At 42.5% G+C, this 24,267-nt stretch overlaps 1 protein-coding gene across 1 annotated transcript in view; it reads right to left on the reverse strand.

The window, feature by feature from the left end:
• The window catches only part of LOC136882155 (protein kinase C, brain isozyme), a 490,637-nt gene that overhangs the window by 118,371 nt on the left and 347,999 nt on the right, over positions 1–24,267 (reverse strand). The window contains exon 2 of the mRNA XM_067154703.2: positions 2,199–2,230. Within this exon, the coding sequence (XP_067010804.1) occupies positions 2,199–2,230 (32 nt within the window). The remainder of the gene's footprint in view (positions 1–2,198; positions 2,231–24,267) is intronic.

Below are 24,267 nucleotides of genomic sequence, written 5' to 3' on the forward strand. Positions count from 1 at the left end.
TTTTGTATGTATCACTTCAATTAAAGCAGGTCAACAAACTACAATATCTGCATGTTAAGATAATCAAATCATTAACAAAATCAAGTCACAAACGAAACGAGGAAGCGCAAGGACGCCGACTGGAGCGTTACAGGCAGATCTTATGGCGACGATGGGATAGGAAAGGGCTAAGAGTGGGAAGGAAGCGGCCGTGTCCTTGCCAGGCGTTTGCCTGGTGTGAAAATGGGAACCACGGAAAACCATCTTCAGAGATGCCGACAGAGGCGTCGAATCCACCATCTCCCGACCCCACGCCCCGTAGCCACTTACTCGGTGGAACAGTATTGTTGATATAGCTGACATCGCTACGTATCTATGGAAGAATTCATGCTACCCGGTACAATGATCTCCCAGAAAAGAGATTTTTTTAAATGGGCGGCAGGTTTGTCAGTCTGGTGTCATTTCCTGAAAAAAAAAAACAAAAAAAAAAACCGGGAGCTGTGACCTCCGGGATTAAATTAAAACGGGGGACAGGTTACGGCTTAGAAATTCAGAAGAATCTGGGAGTTCACATTGAAGTCTGATGATGCATACTGCTTTATCAATTGAGTTTATTCGTAACTTGGGGCCGAATTCACAGACAGCACTTACGTGTTAGTGGAACCCTTAAGTAATAAGGGATCACTAAGTATTCACTTATAAGAGTTTACATTTCATAGAAAACACTTAGAGCACACGCACTGATAGAGTAAGTATTTGGAGATGTGGCAATGCTGCATATTATGCCCATGCTTCCTGGATCGTACACTCCTGGCTACCGAATAGTGGGATGATCTATTGTATTTTGTTTATTGAATGAAGGACATCGCGCAACACTTGCTGGCATTTTTGAGGTTAGAAAATTGTCTATATTGTATTTTTTTATCCGAATGGATAAGAATACAGCGAGCTGAGACGTCACCTGCAAGAACTTGTGTCGAAGTACATGCACATAATACAGACCGACGCAGTTTCTCAGCAGAATATGAATGACTTGGGAATGACAGTAATGCAAACTACGAAAATGCCCAGAGCGTAATTTTCGTATTAATATAATATGTTTACAGTTATCCAGGCATTCGAACCTATACCAATGTTCCTCCAAATGTAAAATATCTAGCCTTACAACGCTTTTAATGATTTGACAAATATATCCAGAGCCCTTACGTTGTAGTAGGCCTACTTATTTCCCCAATAAAATGGAAATACAGTAGTATTTTTGATACCCGATGCCATGATTTCAGTAACTTCTGATATAATCCGACAAACGACCGGTTGACTAACCCGATATACTGTCATTAACACAAACCAACCTTAAAATAAATGGTGGTACTTCAGCATGTTCATTCTTCTGATAAGTCGGTATTGTATGGGCCTACAGTCTTGATCATTTGTCAACTTGCAACACGTTTCCAAATAATTAAGCGAAATAATAATGATAATAATAATAATAATAATAATAATAATAATAATAATAATAATGTCCTGAAATTAAGAGATGGCATAAAATCTCAAAACATCTTCATTAATGGTGACAACAGTGAGTCCTCTACAGGTTATGTTCACTCTCGCAACCAAAGGAACAAGAATATTCATAACTGTCACGTTACTAAAACGAAACCTTCTTTACATTATTGGTCACAATACATTTCGACAGGATTTTCCATCTTTTCTGTGTGCACGGAAAGCATTCTGTGCATGAAATGCAACATATTCAGCAAAATCATTATCCTCCATCTTGCTGCAACATAAGAATTTGTAGGAGGTCCACTTGTAACAGTAAGTGGGACACTTCAGTAGGTAATATGAAATGAAACCTGGCTTATAAGGAATACTTATAAGTGCGGTCTATGAATTCGGCCCTTAGCCTTTATCCGTTCATTCGGAGTAGCCTTGCCATTGTTCCCACCTGTTTGTACCAGCAATCATTCTCGCTACTTTCATGGTTTATTACTTCCAACTTACGAAAAATATATCCTAAAGCCACTCAGATTTCACATTCAAACAGCAAAGTCGGTCTTAAAACAGACTGATGTGAAGACAGTTTTGAGAGGGAGTTTACATCTTTGCACAAGGAAATGAAGAGTAAAAAACTTATCATGAGACATGCTATTACAGTAAGTGCTGGTTGCCCTTCAAAAGTGATGCGTATTAGGAATAATTCTCAAGCAGACACTCACCTTGACATTGGTAACCTTGTTTCCCGAAACCCCTGCAACAGAAAGAGAGAAAAAAATGTGAATACAAGTTATAAAAGGGGAAGATTACTATGTACATAAAAAAATACACTCATCATTGAATAAATCCTGCAAGAAGATATCGGAGTTGAGCCTGGTGCCCACGGCCGATAAGGCGCCAAGTATTCATTGTATGACACTGTGGTTAGCTGATTCGAGTATCGTTGGTGGCAGTAGCGGCTATTGGGAATTAGATGTGGGAACGGGGGTGGCAAAAAATGTACAGACAACAAAAAGTACGCGGGTTTGCGGGGCGAGGTGAGGTATATACATCATCACTTTTTTTTATAAAAGCTACAAAATTGTAAGTTTTCTGATGTCCTCTGGGCGAATTTCGACAGAGAGGTAAAGGTTGACAGTTTACCAACTTGAGTGCGATAATAACACTTTTTTTAGATGTTGATTCAATACCATACCATGAAACTTTCACTTAAGGAACAATATTACACATGTATTACAATTAAATAGACTTACGGCGTAATCATATAATAAAAAAAACATTTAGTATTTGACTGCCGGGCTGAGTGGCTCAGACGGTTGAGGCGCTGGCCTTCTGACCCCCAACTTGGCAGGTTCGATCCGATCCTGGCTCAGTCCGGTGGTATTTGAAGGTGCTCAAATACGTCAGCCTCGTGTCGGTAGATTTACTGGCACGTAAAAGGACTCCTGCGGGACTAAATTCCGGCACCTCGGCATCTCCGAAAACCGTAAAAGAGTAGTTAGTGGGACGTAAAGCAATTCTTCTTCTTCTTCTTCTTCTTCTTCTTCTTATTATTATTATTATTATTATTTGACTACGCCTCCGTGGCTCAGACGGCAGCGCGTCGGCCTCTCACCGCTGGATACCGTGGTTCAAAACCCGGTCACTCCATGTGAGATTTGTGCTGGACAAAGCGGAGGTGGGACAGGTTTTTCTCCGGGTACTCCGGTTTTCCCTGTCATTTTTCATTTCATAGCATTTATCACTCATTAATATCACCTTGGGAGTGACGACCCCATTGTAATAATAGCCTATATGGTTCATTCATTACATCTCTGACCCGGTCAATGACTGGAAAACAGGTTGTAGGTTTTCTTCAGTATTTGACTACACACTAAGAAACTAACAGACACTAAAAAGACTGCCAGACTGCTGAATACGCGCGGGAAGCGGGTGAATCAGTGTCCATTATCTTGGCAAAAAGAAAAAAAAACTGCTACCCTTCCTCACAGCACATGCTGTGCGAGTTTCCGCTACTTGCTGTGATGCTATGCCGATCCGTTGGCCGCGACGAACGACATTTTGTGCGCATTTCCGCTAATAATGTCAGTAATATTACATTAAACGAAATAATTACCTAATGAGATAACAGGGCTTGTACAAATTGCTTCTTCATCGCGAATGGGTCACCTAGGACCACGCGGCATCAACATTTTTCGGCCTTCTTTTTTGCCCAGTAGTTCTTCAACTTCAATGATTGTGCACGTCTCCGGTCCTCCGACCATGCCGATCGTGTGGGTTTCCTTTCTTGTTCCTCAAATCCCCGTGTTTCAATGATGTTTTGTATTTCCTTTCGATCCTAATTCATTGAGGTCTTTCTCTAATACAATTTGTACCACTGTACCGAGCTCGATAGCTGCAGTCGCTTAAGTGCGGCCAGTATCCAGTATTCGGGAGATAGTAGGTTCGAACCCCACTGTCTGCAGCCCTGAAAATGGTTTTCCGTGGTTTCCCATTTTCACACCAGGCAAATGCTGGGGCTGTACCTTAATTGCGTGCTACAAACCTGGGTTCAATTCCAAACCTCTCCACATGTTCATATGAGGAGAGGGCATTAAGTGAGGAATATTATTGAACCGAAAAAGGGATATATTTGACTGACACTTAATGAGACTAAAAGGGCCCTTTTAAAATTCTTAATTTTTCTCGAATGCTTGAGGAGATACCAGCTTTCTTCAGTTTTAAACACAGACTGCACACGAAATATGAAAGCTGTATAATTCTTGGGGGCTGCTGGCAGAATCACAAAGGAATGGAATCAGTATTCTCTGCAAAGAATAAGGGGTAGGGTTGCCATTAACCTTTCCTCTTTATTTCTTTCTTTATCCGTTTACCTTCCATGGTTGGTTTTCCCTCGGACTCGGCGAGGTTCCCACCTCTACCACCTCAAGGTCAGTGTCCTAAGGCGTGAGACTTTGAGTAGGGGATAAAACTGGGGAGGAGGACAGTATCTCGCCCAAGTCGTCACCTGCTATGCTGAAAACAGAGGATGGGAAGATTGGAAGGCATAGACAAGGAAGAGGGAAGGAAGCGGCCGTGGCCTTAAGTTAGGTACTATCCCGGCATTGACCTGGAGGAGAAGTGAGAAACCACAGAAAACCACTTTGAGGATGGCTGAGGAGGAAATCTACACCCCCTCCTACTCAGTTGGCCTCCCGAGGGTGGGTGGACCCCGTTCCAACTCTCGTACGACTCTTCAAATTTCGTGGCAGAGCCAGGAATCGAACCCGGGCCTCCAAGGGTGTCAGCTAATCACTCCACCAACAAAATACTCTATCAAAAAAATTCTGAAAAGGATGTGTGTATGTTCAGTCTTCAGCCCTAAGGCTGGTTGGATCCTCAACAGCTCCGCTAATAATGTTGGTACCTAATAATTACGGAAATTTGGAGTGAGGTAGTTTCCCGTTGCTTTCCTCACATAGACAGAAGTTGCTATAACATAACAGTCTGCCAAGCCCAGTGAAATGTATCTACGAACCGACCCTATGAGCAACATTTTCACACCATTCATAACAGGGACTGGCTGCAGAAGGAACAGCATTACTAGCATCGCTCATACCTCAGTCACTTTCATATTGTCAAAGCCGAGGATGAGACAGACACTGATCAATGAAAGTAACAAAATTGCTCTAGCCCATACCAGAAGACATAGTGCAATGTAAACACTAGGTCCTGCCAGCACAGGCATACTGAAAAGTAATTTCAAGTTCTCAAAACCGTGTCTGATACGGCAGTGGATTGGGGAAGATGCAACTTTAAGTACTAAGGAAAAAAAAATATCATATTAAACCTATTAAAAACGAGTAAATCTAAAAGCGTGTTGCATTTGTGCCCCTTGGACTTTATTTGCTAATGAACAACAGCAGAATTATATATCTATTTGACTCTCTACATACAGTTTACAAAATGCAATACGAGAGCATAATGATGTCATGACGTCAATCGTCCTAATTATTTTGTCTATAGGCTACAGTAGGGGCTGTCTGGCCGAGGCGGTAAAGACGTTCACCCGGAGAGATCTGGGTTCGATTCCCCGTCAGAAAGTCGTAAAATTTAAGGAAAAAATTTCCACATCCAGAGGTTCACGTGGCCCTGAGATCAATTCAGCCTACACCAAAAATGAGTAGTAGGTTAATTCCTGGGGGCAAAGTCGGCCTGGCGTAGTGCTAACACATCTATAACCCCCGCCCGTAATGCCGAGGTTACGGATAGTGGAAACCTGTACCTTCTACACCTCACAGGGCCTACAAGGCCTCCTTGGAAATAACTACGCCTTCTTCCTTGTTTTGTTTCCATAAAACGTTAGTCTCTACTTGTGCATTGTGTCTGCAGTCTTCTCATTTTGTCTCTTATCTTCCTACATGAACCATCCTTTCCTTTTTTCTAGTCTGTTCCTTTTTTCTAGATTATTATCATTATCATCATCATCATCATTTGATCACTAGCCTGTCAACGATTGGAACATTATATTGTTAATTAATCTTTAAACAATTTTTTACAGCTATATTTGTTTAGCAGAATAATTGACGGATATCGCTCACTAAAACTAAAAACGTATTTTGAACGCACCAAAAGGTAGAAATATGTATCTTCTAAATACCGACAGATGATGCCAGTGACAGCAAAAGTGAAAGAAGAAATAAATGAGGTGTTATACTACTCTCAACAATACCTCGACATCATACGCCAAGGAGATTGGATAGGAATGGTTTATAGTTTGTCACAGCCATCTGCATTTGTCACGCTTCGCTGTAAGCGCTACTTGGAAGTGATAAATGGTCTGGTGTCACGAACTGACATCTCGCAAAAAGGTGTTCTCAATTCTTTGTAGTAACAATGATCGAGGAGGCTGTGGATCAATAAGGCAATACGTCATGAATATCTGAAGGTTCATTTACCTAGGCAGTAAACAGTCAGTTGCAATACTACTTAGGCTTACAGGTGGAATGTATGCTGTAGAAGATAAAAGAATGTTCTCACGGTTACTCTACATGGCTATAAAATCAGCACCCATTTGGCAACTGTATCGAATGGGCTTCAATTTTTGAGATTTTAGTATTTCAATTCTCAGCTTCACCATAAGATGTCATAGACAGCCTAGGCGTCACAAACGATGCGTTATAGGAAAATGAGGGGACAGGTACAGTCGTTTCCTATTGCTTTCTTCACTAGGCCAGAAAGTCCTATTACACATCAGTCTGCGAAGTTCACTGAAATGCACACTAAACTGACCCTATGAGCGACACTTTCACACCGTCCACCACAGACTTAACGCACAAGGAATGATGTTACGATCATCATTCATACCTTCGTGACATGATGTGACCAGAAAGTTTCGGTGAATGCTATCAGAAAACAGTAATATTATTGGCTTTACGTCCCACTTTCTACTTTTTCTTACGGTTTCGGAGACGCCGAAGTATTGGAATTTAGTCTCACAGGAGTTCTTTTACGAGCCAGTACATCTACCGACATGAAGCTGATGTATTTGAGCATCTTCAAATACCACCAGAATGAGCAAGGATCGAACTTGCCAAGTTGGGGTCAGAAGGCCAGCGCCTCAACCGTCTGAGCCACTCACCTCGGCTATCAGAAAACAAACAGAACAGAAGATACAAATAAATGTTCTTCGCTGCCCTTCAAAATAATCACCATCCGTTACAACACACGTTTGGCGACGTTCATACAGCTAGGAGGTTGCCACATTCGCAAAATGCGCGACTATAATGTCTTCCTTCAGGCGGGGGTCCACGGGAGCCAGTTCAGGAGAGTACGGTGGATGCTGAAGAAAAGACACAGGAATTGGCGCACATGGATCGTATTGCGTGCACGGGCATTGTTTTGCTGACGGCATCCATCCCGTAAACTTTCACAAACATTTCATGTTTCTACGTCGCAGTTTTGGCCAATTTGTAGCATAACTTCCTGTTCACGCGTTGCTCCATTGCGCTAGAGTCCTATGATCAATCAATCACTACTGATCTGCATTTAGGGCAGTCGCCCAAGTGGTAGATTACCTATCTGTTGTTTTCCTAGCCATTTCTTAAATTATCGCAAAGAAATTGGAAATTTATCGAACATCTCCCTTAGAAAGTGATTCCAATCCCTAACTCCCTTTCCTATAAACGAATATTTGCCCCAATTTGTCCTCTTCATTTCCAATATTTTTGTAACGCAACTCTTTTGTCGGAAATCATCCAGAACAAATCGAACTGATTGTCTTTGGATTTTTTCCCGTTCCCGAATCAAGCAATCTTGGTGAGGATGCCACACACTGGAAGCATACTCTAGTTGGGGTGTTACCGGAGACTTATATGCCCTCTCCTTTACGTCCTTACTACAACCCCTAAATAACCTGATAACCATGTGCAGAAATCTGTACCCTTTATTTACAATCATATTTATGTGATTACCCCATGATGGTCCCTCTTGCCTGCGCAGTTCTAAGACGACAGGCAAGACGGAATGTGTGTGGCAGAATTTTCGTCGGCCGAGCTCGATAGCTGCAGTCGCTTAAGTGCGGCCAGTTTCCAGTAATCGGGAGATAGTAGTTGGAACCCGACTGTCGGCAGCCCTGAAGATGGCTTTCCGTGGTTTCCCATTTTCACGCCAGGCAAATGCTGGGCTGTACCTTAAGGCCACGGCCGCTTCCTTCCCACTCCTAGGTCTTTCCTATCCCATCGTCGACATAAGACCTATCTGTGTCGGTGACGCAAAAAATAAAAATAAAAAAATAAATAAAAAAATCATCCCTGTGCCATCGTAGGCTTGGCTCGAAGTAAATATGTCAGTGGGTGATCTTTTTGTGCGTGCACAGACAGTTAGGCGAGTAAGTAAGCTTGAAGCCTCTACTAAGAAGTAGGCACTCTACTCCTAGACCACGGGGCCGGCTAGCGAAGTTTCTGTACGAAAACTAACCCGTCAAGGACAGCTAGTTCGATAAGGAACGCATGAGGTTTGTCCTTCACATTCGCATAGCCTTCCTGAAGTCCAGACAAGCTTATTGAGAGAGATGAGGTTGGTGATACATTCCGATAAAAAGCCAGTGGAGATTAACAAGCGAAAGGAATAAATTGCGAGCCATGATCGATCCTGCAATTTCAAACCTCTCAATTACTGGAGCAACACATATTGAAACGGCGTCCCAGAATCATCGTTCATTTTCTTAATACACTTGCATGTTCTTGCATGGCTCACACGCTTGCAGGGTCTTCAGGAGTGAAAAAAATTAGACGTAATGTACTTGTCTTGCTTTTGATATTCACTGAACATCATACTTCGGGGTTCTAGTAGGGTAGTATGTGGTCCTGAGGGTGCTCTTCTTACTGATAAAAGTGCACTCATAAAATTCAGGAAACACCATTCAGTCCTATCCAGTCCGATGCATGTCCACGTCATGGCTCTTGGGTAATGTTTATGCGGCTAAGTCACGCAAGGGCGGAAAAGCGAGTTCCCTACCCTTTAAATAGGGAACCATTAGCTAAGGAAGGTAAGCCTAACAGAAAACATCAGTCCCGGGGATTGCTGGGGGTTGGCAGAGGGCTGATAACCCAACCCGTCAAACTCGTTTCGAATTCCAAAGAAGGATTAGTCATACTGAGCTATTTATGGCGACGTTTAAAAATTGGATCCAGAAAATAAAGGCAGCTTGGAAACTTAAGTGTGACAGTGTGAGGAACGTCTTGCAATTAAGAACTGGAGGAGCATAGCACTCAATATGAAAGAATGGGAGAAACTTCTGATGAAGTCCAAGGCCAGTGGTAGAGTACAGGGAGGTATAAAATACAGGCAAGTTCGTGACAGACTAAGCATTTTAATATTACTACTTCCGATCAAGTCGCCGCGCGGTATGGGTCACGTAGCTATCAGCTTGCATTCGGGAGATAGTGAGTTCGAATCCCACTGTCGGCAACTCTGAATATGATTTTCCGTGGTTTCCCATTTTCACAGCAGGCAAATGATAGGGCGGCCTTCCCACTCCTAGCCATCTGACGTAAAGTAGATTGGGAAAAGTATCATTACTACTAGTTTCCTGAGTTCTCGACAGATGTCTCTAGCTACTTGAATTAGTCTTCATTGTTATAGCGGACATCATATACTTAAAAAACCAAACCAAACCCCATGGCTCTACAGCCCTTGAAGGACCTTGGCCTACCAAGCGACCGCTGCTCAGCCCGTAGGCCTGCAGATTACGAGGTGTCGTGTGGTCAGCACGACGAATCCTCTCGGCCGTTATTCTTGGCTTTCTAAACCGGGGCCGCTATCTCACCGTCAGATAGCTCCTCAATTCTAATCACGTAGGCTGAGTGGACCTCGAACCAGCCCTCAGGTCCAGGTAAAAATCCCTGACCTGGCCGGGAATCGAACCCGGGACCTCCGGGTAAGAGGCAGGCACGCTACCCCTACACCACGGGGCCGGCTACATCATATACTTATTCAAGTGAATTCCCTTTACTCTGATTCGAAAAAGTAGTTCTTCAATTCGAACTCTCGATGTGTCGGCTGTGTCTCAAGGCTCGAATCAGGAAAACAAACAGTTCATTCGTTCTACTATACCCTATTTGGAAGAACAGTGACATCTCACGGAAAACCAAGATCCGACTTTTCAATACCATCGTGTAATCTTCTCCTTTACGGCTGTGAATCATGGAAGGACACTGAACAAATCACACACCGACTCCACAAGTGTTAGCTAATCGCCGTCTGAGGCGTATTGGGATTTGCAAGGAAGCACTTTGGAGACATTTTATGCACCAGTGAGGATCATCTGTAAACTTGATGCTGCTACTCACAACCATTCTTGTCATAGATGCCCTGGTAGAAGATTAGTTTAAAATTCTTAACCGTCTTGTTTTTCAAATATTATAAAAATGTTATGTACTACCACTTTTAACATGTTGGGTATTAGTTTTAAGAATTTTTCATGTTTATATCTTATTTATTTTTGATCTCATCACTCATCATTCTTGTATTATTATTAATTGAATTAGTATTCAATCTAATTGGTGTAAAGTAATACAATATATGTATATTTCGGTGCCTGGTCAGATGGAAGAGAAGGCTTGAATACCTTAATGTTGTCAGGTAAAATAAAACATTACTAAACTAAACTGGTGTCCCGAAGAAATCACAAAATAAAACCGGCGGAAGGAAACCAACCAAAAACTCGTTTATGTTGAAATAAGCAAAAGAAAGTGAGGATGGATAGGAAATGCATTAAGAAAACAGGACGGATCTGTTGAAAGGTCGGTCCTAGAATGGAATCCAGTAGGAAAGGGGAAGCGTGGAAGACCTATGAACACTTAGTGGCGAACACTTACAGATGAACTGATTGTAATTGGGAAAACATGGGAAGATGTAGAAGACCTGGCTGCAGGACGTATCGAATGGGGAGCTTTCCTGGATGCCCTTTGCTCCACAATGAGAAATAGGAATTAGATTCGACACTGAAGTCGAAAATACGTTTAGCTCAAATTCTGTCAATCTGTCCGACTCGTTGGCTGAACGGTCAGCGTACTGGCCTTCGGTTCAGAGGGTCCCGGGTTCGATTCCCGGCCGGGTCGGGGATTTCAACCTTAATCGGTTAATTCCAATGGCACGGGGGCTGGGTGTATGTGTCGTCTTCATCATTTCATCCCCATCATGACGCGCAGGTCGCCTACGGATGTCAAATAGAAAGATCTGCACCTAGCGAGCCGAACCCGTCCTGGGATACCCCGGCACTAAAAGCCATACGACATTTCATTTCATTTCTGTCAATCTACTCTGACACGATTGGAAAACGACTTTAAAGAATTTCTTAAAACTCTTTATTTTAAGTTTAGGGATGGTAGGGTTGTGCACTAGCCTATATATTATTATATTAGTGTGAGGGAGGCGAGGCAATGTTAAGGGGGTCAAAATAAGAAATGTGAAGTTTCTCCAATAATAAAAGTTTTATCGAAAAAGTGTACAGTTAAAGATATGAGGAAAATATAATTTCCAAACATTTATGTTTCATGCTTTTTTTTTTTTTTAAACGTTCGCGGAATAACGACGGATATACTCGGGATTGTTACTTTTCTAGCCGGGCTGAGTAAGTAAAGACTGTAGAGCGCTGGCCTTTTAAGCTACAGTTTGCGGGTTCAATCTTGGCTCAACCGGGCGAGTTGGCCGTGCGCGTAGAGGCGCTCGGCTGTGAGCTTGCATCCGGGAGATAGTAGGTTCGAATCCCACTATCGGCAGCCCTGAAAATGGTTTTCCGTGGTTTCCCATTTTCACACCAGGCAAATGCTGGGGCTGTACCTTAATTAAGGCCACGGCCGCTTCCTTCCAACTCCCAAGCCTTTCCTATCCCATCGTCGCCATAAGACCTATCTGTGTCGGTGCGACGTAAAGCCCCTAGCAAAAAAAAATCTTGGCTCGGTCCAGTCCAGTAGTATCAGAAGGTAGTGAAGTGAAGTGGCGTATGGCTTTTAGTGCCGGGAGTGTCCGAGGACAAGTTCGGCTCGTCAGATGTAGGTCTTTTGATTTGACTCCCGTAGGCGACCTTCGCGTCGTGATGAGGATGAAATGATGTTAAAGACGGCACATACACCCAGCCCCCGTGCCAGCGAAATTAACCAATTAACGTTAAAATTCCCGACCCTGCCGGGAATCGAACCCGGGACCCCTGTGACCAAAGGCCAGCACGCTAACCATTTAGCCATGGAGCCCGACGGTATCAGAAAGTGTTCAAATAGGTCAGCCTGGAATCGGTAAATTTACTGTCACGTAAAGGAACTCTCGTGGGACAAAATTCGGACACCTCGGCGTCTCCGAAAAACCGTAAAAGTAGTTAGTAGGACTTAAAACTTATTAATTCTGTCTGAAACGTGTACATAAATAAAAAGAAAATCCAATGTCCAATTTTCTGTCCCTTTTTCACTTTTAGCGTGAGAGCTATAATGATGGAGATATTCACGAATTTCGATTTTATCGGTAAGTTCATCAACGACGAGCATCGCCGACTTGGAAATATGGTTCTGTAGTCATGGAATGGCGTATGGCTTTTAGTGCCGGGAGTGTCCGAGCACAAGTTCGGCTCGTGACACCCGTAGGCGACCTGCGTGTCGTGATGAGGATGAAATGATGATGAAGACAACACACACACACACACACACACACCCAGCCCCCATGTCAGCGAAATTAACCAACGATGGTTAAAATTCCCGAGCCTGCCGGGAATCGAACCCGGGACCCCTGTGACCAAACGCCAGCACGCTAACCATTTAGCCATGGAGCCGGACTCTAGTTATGTTAGCTAACTAGCCGGCGCTGGTGGTTGTGACCGTGCGTGGTCATTAGCCCCTACTGATCAGGAAGATATTTAAGACTATCGAAATGAACATAAGGACGTGAAGGAACTAACATTTGAAAAATAAATTATAAAAGGAGACTGGGGAAGCCTACGCTTCGAATGCCCTGTTATTGAAGGGCCAGAAAAAAAAAAGACAACAAAGTGTGAAATTTCACTTCAGGAAAAATCAGTTGATCATAAATATGTTCTTCAATAAATGAAACTCAATAATAATAATAATAATAATAATAATAATAATAATAATAATAATAATAATAAAATGAAACTCAAATTGATAACGATGAATTTATTTGCATCTAACGAATCGTGTTCGAGAGAATCTGTACGTAATTCGGAGTCAACAAGTGTAGCATCGAAAGGTGGAGACCGACTTCGGTTCTAAGAAACTACCATGAAGGAAATGATGAGTCCTCTAGAGTATAATAAAAAAAGAGGCTTCTATAAATCTCTGTCATGGCCATCTATCAGTACTTAACAACACAGTCTGCACGGTTGCTAGGTAACATAACGTCACATATTTTGTATCGCTAATTTCGTGACTCTGATTTTCAGATGACGTGGTGGTGAAGAGGAAGTACAACTAGTCGGATCCGACACTTCAAAAAATGAAGGTATCTGCCAAACAAAGGAAAGGTCCACGAAGGGCGTGATAATGAAAGACTCCCTAAGCCTTGGGTACTTAATACCGTCGGGGTCGTAAAAGAACAAGAGTTCACCAAGAGAAGTCAGATAGGACAGATGAAAGCGAGGAGCCTGGCACAAGTAAGTGTAAGTAATGCCAGGACTCAGCGAAGGGCCCCGTGGTCGCCAGCCCACGTTCCCAAGTTCAGAGCCCCTACGGCCCCTTTTAGTCGCCTCTTACGACAGGCAGGGGACACCGTGGGTGTTATTCTACCGATCCCACCCACAGGGGGATTTTCAGATGACCCCCAGTCATCAGACATACTTATCTCAAAAATGATGGTCTACAATTCCCCAAGCCCTAAAACTTTTCATTGCACTGATCGTCTACTCATTTCCACTAAACGGTATTAGTGTTGCAATTATAGAAACTAGCCGGTCAACCACAGTACAGATCAGCTAGTTCGCTCTAAAATTCACTTTTCCAAATGGCCGATCAGAGGAGCTGACAACGACGTGTCCTAGGATGTAGCGTAATAGGTCCCAGTCGCTGAGGGAGCCAGCCGGCAATATAACGACTTCCACTTTGCCGACTTCCCGCTCCGTCTCCACCCTGCTCCTTTGATCCCTCTGCACAATATCCCATTGTCCGGGATGTGGACCACCATCTTCTATAACAACAGGTCCCTCATTGTTGTACCTGATCTGAACTAATAAGCCCCTACATAGGTTGCCATATCCTAAAATTAAAAGAAAACAGAATTACAACGTTAACACTTATCGCCGGAATTATAAATACTATTGTACCAAACGAATTATGGGATTAGCAAAGGTTATGTCCGGCTCCACGGCTAAATGGTTAGCGTGCTGGCCTTTGGTCACAGGGGTCCCGGGTTCGGTCGGGAATTTTAACCATCATTGGTTAATTTCCCTGACACGGGGGCTGGGTGTATGTGTCGTATGTGTCATTTCATCCTCATCACGACGCGCAGGTCGCTTACGGGTGTCAAATCAAAACACCTGCACCTGGCGAACCGAACTCATCCTGGGATCTCCCCGCACTAAAAGCCATACGGTACGCCATTTCATTTCATTTCATTTCATTTCATTTCAGCAAAGGTTATTATAGGGAATCGAAGGAATTTACGTTAACAACCAGGTCGCAGTGAGAACTGATGATTCTTGGCTCAAAGCAGTACCAGGTGTTAGACAAAGCTGTAATTTCTCAACTTTGTTGTCCACGATCGTTTGCTAAAAGTTATAAAATGACAATGAGGAATTGTGGCCGTGGTGAATATTGTTTCAAGAGGAAGTACAACTAGGCAACCGTACTCTGTATAACGCTAATCAAAGAAGAAAAAAAAAGGAAGGGATCCGACACTTCGAAAAAAGAATCACAAGGGCCACGAATGGCATGCAAACGAAAGACTCCCTAGGCCTCGAGTACTCTAGTACGGTCGAGGTCGGAAAAGAACAAGAGTTGGCCAAGGGGTCGTATAGGATATATGAAAGTGAGGAGCGTGGCACAAATACTGGTAAGTGGAAGGAATGCCAGGACTCAGCTGAGGGCCCCGTGGTCGCCAACCCATGATCCCATTTTAGTCGCCTCTTACGACAGGCAGGGGATACCCTGGGTGTTATTCTACCGTCTCCCATCCACAGAGGGAGAATGAGGGATTCAGGTGCGTGGAACAGTAGTAAGGAGTTTGGTCTACGCCGACGACTTCAACTTCAATACTAGACAACCCACCTTACTACTCTGTAAAGTGTGTTGCATACTTCAGCCACATCACGGCGCAACGTAACGTAGGGCTGCCTAACGCACAGGTGCCTGTAGCTGAAAGCATCTCGGAGACAGAAAACAGATGACATGAACATTTAACATTTCCTAGACTAAAGTGATGTCAGTTGAAGAAACCTAAGAGGATCGAATGTCAGGTTAGGAACACAAAACAGGATCAAGTTCACACCCAGAAGGGTCGTAAAGAATCAGAGAGTAACAAAGCTAATGCAATGAGCTCGCAAGTTGCTAGGAACACTATTTTGTAAGAAAGATGTCTCAGACGAAACGCTTCATTATCTTTACTTTACGGGATTTAAAGCTGAGCGGATTCGGATATCTTACTCATTAGTAGGAAGTAACAGACATGAAGATGGAGATCGAGAGAATGATTGCTTGAACAACGTTTACGTCCATGGAATGACGAAATAAAGGATGTTAAGAATGAACTTTGTGATCGAAGCAGTCCATATAAACCTAGTTTGGGGATAGGTGATGTCAGGCGAATGGAGGAAGTAGATTCCGTGGGAGAATACGGGACGCGACCATGAAGAGTAAGAGAAGTAGAAGGGGAAAGTAAGGCGACAATGATTACACTAGGTTTTTACTGTTTTAATGCTAAGAGGTGTAGAACTAACGAGGCTAGGCCGGAGAGTTACTTGTAAGTAGAGGATTGAGAGGCGCTTGCCGACTGAACGCTGAAAGGTACAACAGTCTATAATGAAGATGGATGGAGGACTTTACTATAATGAACGATGGATATTACATGCTTATCTTAATGAAATGAAATGTCGTATGGCTTTTAGTGCCGGGATATCCCAGGACGGGTTCGGCTCGCCAGGTGCAGGTCTTTCTGTTTGACTCCTCTAGGCGACCTGCGTGTCGTGATGAGGATAAAATGATGATGAAGACAGCACATACACCCAGCCCCCGTGCCATTGGAATTAACCAATTAAGGTTAAAATCCCCAACCCGGCCGGGAATCGAACCCGGGACCCTCTGAACCGAAGGCCAGTACGCTGACCGTACAGCCAACGAGTCGGACACTTATCTTAATAAAATGCCAACACGAATTTGTATAACGTAATGATATCTATCCCACAGAATATATTCTGTCTGGTGATCCACTATACTCGTGCAGCATATTACAGCTATTATTGTGCTCCTGCTGCTGCTGCTGCTGTTGTTAGTGTAGAGGTAGCCCATCTGTCTCTTAACCGGATGCCCTTGGTTCAACTGTCGGCCAGTCCAGGGGATTTTAATAATTCTAGGTTAAGACCTGAACGAGGCTCATTCAGCCTCGTGGTTCAAACTGAGAACCTGTTGATATAAGCGGCTTTTGTATTCACAACGCGTCATTTTTACTGTTAAGTCATCTTTAAGTATTGGTACACAACGAAAAGTACAATGCAAATACAGTACATCCGGGATAATTTCCCTTATAACAACACAGTCGCATACTAGACAACCCACCTTACTACTCTGTACGGTGTGTTGCATACTCCAGCCACATCACGGCGCAACGTAACGTTGGTCTGCCTAACGCACGGGTGCCGTTAACATTACAAATATTAGGAAGGTTTTGAAGCATACAAAATATGACGCAATATTCATCCTCAATATTTCCAGTTGTACTTATACTGTACATAAAATCATGGAATTCATCAACTATTAGAACTCTACATAAACCCCTAGTAAGTAAACAGACCTGCATTGAACTTTGGACATTTGCAATCAACGAGAATCTGGAAGCGGTTACAACAGTGCTCTACAAGCAGAAAATGCCTCAATTGGACATTGAGCAAGAAACGTCACTACATTTAAACATGCTTCTTTCGAAGAAACTATCCAATTCCTAGATCTGTAATGTGAAGCTCCTCTTACAGTTGCATCTAACAATACTCCCTGTTCTTTTTGTAGTGTCTGTTCTGTCTCTCAGCTTAAGAGTTGTAGTCTCGGATTACACAACATTAAATAAACGACTTCGGTGTATTCGTTAACTTAGAAATTAGAAACTTCGCCCAAGAATTTAGTGTCATTTTCTTTGAAAAGGGACACAAAGACTGTTCATTCTTTCCTAAAAGAAACATTTGTAAAATTTTAACTTTATAAACCATATCGTTTATATCAAAACATAAATTTCTCTCGGGCTACATATACGATTCTCTACCCTCTATCGGCATTTCTTATGTTGCCTGCATAAAATCCACTATGCAATCGATACTGAATCATACTTCAGGTCCCCCAGTTAAGTTCAGTGCGAGTCCGATGTGCAAACGGAACTCTTTCACATTGACATATGCCTTTGCTGACAAGACCTAGTGTTTACAGTGCACTATGTCTTCTGGTGTGGGAAACAAATCTGTTATTTTCATTTTCGTGTCTTATCATCCTTGGCTTTGGCAACATGAAAGTGACCAAGGAGTGAGCAATGCTAGTTAGCCATTTTTTTTACGCAGCCAGTCAATGTTATGAATGGTGTGAATATGTCGCTCATAGGGATGGTTGGTGAGAGCACTTCAGTGGGCTTGGCAGAGTGAGATGTAATAGTAACTTCTGGCTCAGTGAGGAAAGCAAGGGGAAACTAGTACGCCTCTATAATGACGGCTGATGGCGGAGCTGTTGAGGTCCAAACCAACCTCCGGGCTAAGCACTCAGTAAATAAATAAATAAATAAATAAATAAATACATTGAGATACGGTAGGCAGTAAAAGACGGTAGATTTTTGAGAAAATGTCGTCTTGAAGGAAAAAAAAAGGGTGCGTATTATATTCGCAGGCAGACTCTAACAAATTCAAACTGTGGTAGGGTAAAACACAACATCGAAACTGTCGCGCGGATAACCTACAGTACATGGTGTCACATTACCAGGTGTATGCATACCTTTTTGCCGGTTTTTGTGGTAAAGAAAACACGTAATTTTCAAGGGAAATTCATTTTTTGTTTATTCAAAATACTGGCCATGCTTCTACACACTTCGCCCATCTTTCAGGTAAGTTATGAATACCATGCCAGAAAAACTACTTGTCTTCTGTGGCAAAACCATTCGTCGAGCCATTTTCGAACTTCTCAAAATTGCTGAAGTGCTGCTCTGCAAGCACGCATACCACTGATGCGAAGAGGTGACAGTCAGATGGCGCCAGGTCACGGCAGTACGGCGGGTGCGGAAGAATGTCCCACCTAAGCGATTTCAAGGTGTCTTTCACTGGTTTTGCTGTGTGAGACGGCGCATTGTCGTGTAACAAAATCCTCTGGCCAATTCCGGTCGTCTTTCGATAAATGCGTGATTAAAATTAATCACTTGTTGGCGATAGCGTTGTGCATTAACAGTTTCGCCGGGCTTCATGAGTCTTCGCACTTTTGTGGTCTACCAGAGCGCGCACTGTCTTTTACATTGAAATCACCACGTTTAAATTGTCGAAACCATGTCTCACAAGTTCTAATCGATGGAGCGTTATTGTTATTGTCATTATTATTATTATTATTATTATTAGTAGTAGTAATCATAAAATGGACATAAAGAAGAGAACAAAATCATATTAAGCTTCTTTTAAATAGAAAGCGACACCTAACGCCAAAAAGAACAAGATGTATTTTAGAACAGATGCGTAATATATTTTGCAGATTTTCTGAACTTTAAGATTTGTCATTTTCCTTTCATTACGTACCCTATGGGGGTACGGCGAGCCACTTAGAGGGTATCGCCCTCTCTCTGGCCAGGAGATGTGTGGTGATATGCGATGCAGTGAAGCACGGAAGACCATTCTCAGGACGGTGGCTGTGATTCTTGTTTTAAGAGGAACTACAACTGGGCAACAATTCTCTCTTAACACTAATGGCACAGAAACAATGGAAGGGGGCGCACACTTCGAAAAATGAAGGCATCGGCCAAAGAAAGACAAGGACCACGAAGGGCGAGAAAATAAGACACCTTCCTGCGTAATACCACGGGTGTCGGAAAAGAACAAGCATTGATCAAGCGAGGTCGGATAGGATGGATGAAAGTGAGGAGCCTGACAAGTAAGAGGAAGCAATACCAGGACTCAGCTAAGAGCCCCTGGGGGCTTCCATTGGGTCAACCCTAATACGTACATCAGGACGAAAACTACTGTCTTCTACAAGAAGAGCTTATAGGGCATATAACCCTCAATTCAGCATTGTTCCTGTTGCTAGATCTGTTAACTGTTAGGTTCTTGCCTTCTACTGTCACGTGTCATGAGTGCGCCTTGTAAGATCAACCAAGCGGATCGTCTCCTATTTCCAAGATAAGAAGACAAAGGGGGCCTGGTTCACTGAGGTAGGAAAAGATCTACAAGAGGTGTGCATCACACATGATGAGATCCTGAAGCGCAACCCACTTAACAAAAAACTTCAAGACCACCAAATTTCCGAGAAAAGCCGAAGTTGAAAACAGGGAAGGCGTGGACCAAAGAAAGAAAGAAAGAAAGAAAGAAAGAAAGAAAGAAAGAAAGAAAGAAAGAAACAATGCGGACAACGAATGCGGTAGTACTACGGAAATGTTAAAGCCCGTGAAAGGAGACAGTTGAAATGGCGTGGACCTTGGCTGGCCGAAACGACATGAATGAATGTTGGGTTCTTCGGCTTGCCGGAACTCATTCTGAAATATTTTTTTCTTTTTCAGGTAGTTTAAATATCATATCATATACACTAAAGGCTAGTATAATTCTGTTACCATATGCATTCTTTTTCAGATAAGTTTATAAACTGATTTACTTCCCAATTAGTTTTGGCAGACTGTAAAGCCTAACTGCTACAAAACTGAAAAGGGATGGCTTCAGATACTACAAACAGTTCTGTTATGAACATCTTACTTGTAGAGTAATTTAATTTTTCACAACAGCAACTCATCGCCCGGTTTTCCTCACAGCATCTTTTATGTATAATATGATGCCTGAGCAAAGTACTTGTTTGAAGCAGTATACTGCAGTTCACGGCGGGATCGCGTGACTTGTCCGACTCTACTCTAATTAGTGCAGCCTGACGTTGCCAGACACGCTACCTACTCGGTTGTGTAACTGAACATCACATCATTCTATTTAATGTTTGAAGACTTCTTCTTATACCGAATGTATTTGCTATGTTCTTAACACTAAAAAGAAATGATGGAAAAAACTCACGATTTCTTCTAGGACCTAGAGGGACCCCGCTATTTAAAACACCAGAAAACGGAGTCGTGGTAGAAATAAGAATGAATTAGCGGCCACTGGACCTCTAGTCGAGTCTGGCATTCCCTCCAGTTGTGCCACGCTCCTCACTTTCATTTTTTAAAATGTACGAGTAGTAGAGCACTCAGTCTATGGGTACAACCCTGCGCGGATATACAAAATAATATCCGCAACCACTCCGCACCCGCAAAGGATTATCCGCGGATATTGTAAATATTTAATTACAGGCAAGGTATTGCACCGGATAGATCTGTTAACCCCAACATTCACACGTTTATGAGGGATTTTCTCTTGCGACAACTACCGGCATATTGACCTTCCTTCCTTCCTTCCTTCCTTCCTTCCTTCCTTCCTTCCTTCCATTAGCCTGCGACCAGGAACCAGTTACGTTTAGGTCAGATTTAAGGCTTTATGGACTCAAGGCTCTTTATGTATCACCATTCTTCCATGCCAATGTCAAGAGTCATAAACCACAAGCAAAAATAAGAATATACCTGAATGTAAATCAATAAACGTCATTATTTAGAAATTATCCGCACTGCCAAACAGTTTGTATCCGCTAAGACACTAACTTCGCGGATATCCTCATCTGTGCAGGGCTCTATCTATTCGCTCAACTGTGAAATCTCAACTTGGAAAATTAGTTCGACAAATATGATATGCCAACAATGGCGGGGCTCATTCTGAAGCGAGGTTAGGTTTGTTGTGTGATACGTGTATCCCGCGCACTAGGAAAAGATTCAGATATTCTCAGCAGGGCTACCAGCGAATCCTATTCCCCAGTGCGCCATCCCTACCTGAAGGGAGAGCTTATGTGGACCATTCTTATCTCGTGCATTCATTCTCCTGCCCACCCGTCTTCGATAGATCGATCGATGTATCTCAGAAAGCTTTCTCCAGGGCACCTGCCCTCCAATTTAATATCAAGTACCAGCTTCCTCCGCCTTCTCGCCTCCTCCCTTTCCTCCCTACACATAACCGTATCGTCTAGCTCTCTTCGCTAGAGCAAACAATGGTCTTTCTTAATTTATTTTTCCTGTCCTTAACCTGAATACAGCTAAGTGGCGGGTCGGCTGAACTTGTACCGGAATATTTTGGAGGCATTTGTCCTTCATCAAGCGATTGTTATTATTAAATAATAACAATCGCTTGATCACGGGTGGCTTTCCGTTCTGAGGGTAGGAGAGAGTCCTACAATACTGGCCACCTTAACGTTTTCCCTTATAAAAAATAAAATGATGAGATTTTCATACAATAATCGTGTACTTCATTAAATGCTTTTGCAAAGTCAGGGTGTGATTTCCATAAAATCTTACCAAAAGTTTATACAATTTAAAAATACAACAAAGCTTAATTTCCAAGGACTACAAAAATCTTCTTCCAGTACCGGCCAGGTACGATTTTCTAAGATATGTATGTCTAATAAATTACTAACATCAAATACAGAATGAACCCGACAACACATAATTATTGGAATTGACATCCACTAACGTCAAGTTTAGTTTAATTTTTGCAATTATTACAAATAAAATACAAAATATTCCCTTGGTCTACATATCCAACATGCGTCAAGTCTTTGCATTTGGTACATTGCACCCATTCTTCATCCAATGAATCACAACAAATAATGTATAATGTGTTTCCTTCCATTTCCTTAGTATTTACATGATAATCATAATAAACCCGCTTTCCGGCAGTTTTGTTTCCCTTGTTGAAATGGTGGGGTACCTTTGAATTGTCGGACGAAGCGAATGCTAATTGTACTTTTTTCCTGTTCAGGGACATGAAGGTCATCCAGATACATCATATAAGTAACCAACTGATTTTACATATCGTAATCAAATGATTTTTTAATTCGTCCCATCTGAGGAGTTAGATCCACAGCCACACCAACGCTAAGTGCTCTCAGACGATCTCCTAACGTATTTCTTGGCGCACGAAAAGCCTCAGCAGCCTGCTTTATAGTCATTTTGTCAGAAATAATGTAGTTTATTGCCATCTTCATCCCGTCCTCGGTCCACTTTCATTTTATTTTACCCTTTTCTCGGCCATTTCAGACTGGAAAGTGATATAGCGATAATGTGATAGGAAAGGGCTAGGAGTGGGAAGGAAGTGACTGCGGCCTTAATTAAGGTACAGCCTCAGCATTTGCCCGGTGTGAAAATGGGAAACCACGGAAAACCATGTTCAGGGCTGCCGGCAGTGGGGTAGAACTCACTAACCCCCGAATGCAAGCTCATAGCCTGCACAGCCACTTCCTCGGTACACATTTATGTGATGTTAATCATAACCGTTAATTTGTATCAATCATTTTGCTTTTAAGGTGGTATAACTTCCATTTTAATCACACAACATTTTATCAAGTAAATGACACACATTCCTTAAGACCTTCAGGTTTAAGAGTGACGCATAATTCTAGTTCACTTTTTGAGATTTCCTTGATTAGTTTGCACTCTTTCTCAGATGCTCAAATATAACTTACATATTTTTTCCAGTTAAATGACATATTGGATATTCTAGTGTACTTCATGAGAAACCGAGTGAGTTGGCCGCGCGGGGCAGATACACAACCAGCATTGCAGCTCCTTGCGACTTTTGCAACATTCACCTTTTGAAACAGAGAGAGCAAAGCCTGCTCAAACGTGTGGTGCAGGTTTAAAAAAGTAACTGTGCAGTGGCATTTGAAATGATACTGCAGTGCAGTTTTCTCTCAAGATTATGTTGGAAATTTCGTCCTGAGGCCTATGGACATATCTTCACACGACTCTACATTTTTTTGAGCACATTCTAGAGGGAGCAGTTGGAACCAGCTCTCTTACCCTCATAGAGTTCGGCCACGAAAGGTTCCAGAATTTCATGTAGAAACGTTCTGTGTTGATGGTGCCGTGGCCCAATAACACGCTGCCGGCTAAAGACATACCATACCCGATCTTCGGATCTTGTAGAAGGTATTCCCTCTACCCACGATGGTTGACACTGTTCCGACTCTTAAGGTATCCGGACAGACAAAACAAATATGTCACTTCTAAACTGCATAGTTACTTTTTGGACACCTTGAACGAAATCTGTGCATACTCAGATTGTGTCCATAGATTGTTGTTTCTGAGAAAATATTTATTTATTTATTTATTTATTTATTTATTTATTTATTTATTTATTGGTAGTAATTTAACGTCGCACTAACAAATGGAAGACTTTCGGCGATGCCAGAATAGGAAAGGTGTTAGGATTGGGAAGGTATGGTGGTGATTATTGTTTTAAGAGGAAGTACGGCTGGGCAACCATCCTCTATAGAACACTAATCAGAGGGTAAAATCAAAAGGGTTCCAACATTTCGAAAAATGAAGGTATCGGCCAAAAAAAGACAAGGGCCATGAAGGGCGTGAAAATGAAAGACTCCCTAGCCCTCGCAAACCTAATACCATCGGGGTCGGAAAAGAGCAAGAGTTGACCAAGGAAGCTCTCCTAGGACAGTGAAAGTGAAAAGCCTGGCACAGGTAGGTGGAAGTAGAGATGGGATAATCGCTTATTCGATTATTTTTCGATTATTCATTCAAATGAATGAGGCAATTGAATAGTGAATGCTTTCGAAATGATCGAATGATAAGTGATGTTAAGACAATTAATTCACTCATTTAGTTTCAACATTTGGAGATACGTTTGGAAAAAGGCGTATTTCTATTTATCATAAGAGTTCATCTATTCGCTTATTTCAATCAATTATCCATCCGACGTGCTTAAACCGAAAACTTCATTAATGACGCATCCGAATATTCTGTGCGATACAACTAAATGATATCTCGAACTCATTCGATTATTTATACGAT

Source organism: Anabrus simplex, chromosome 10 (assembly GCF_040414725.1).
Source record: "Anabrus simplex isolate iqAnaSimp1 chromosome 10, ASM4041472v1, whole genome shotgun sequence".
Lineage (NCBI taxonomy): Eukaryota > Metazoa > Arthropoda > Insecta > Orthoptera > Tettigoniidae > Anabrus > Anabrus simplex.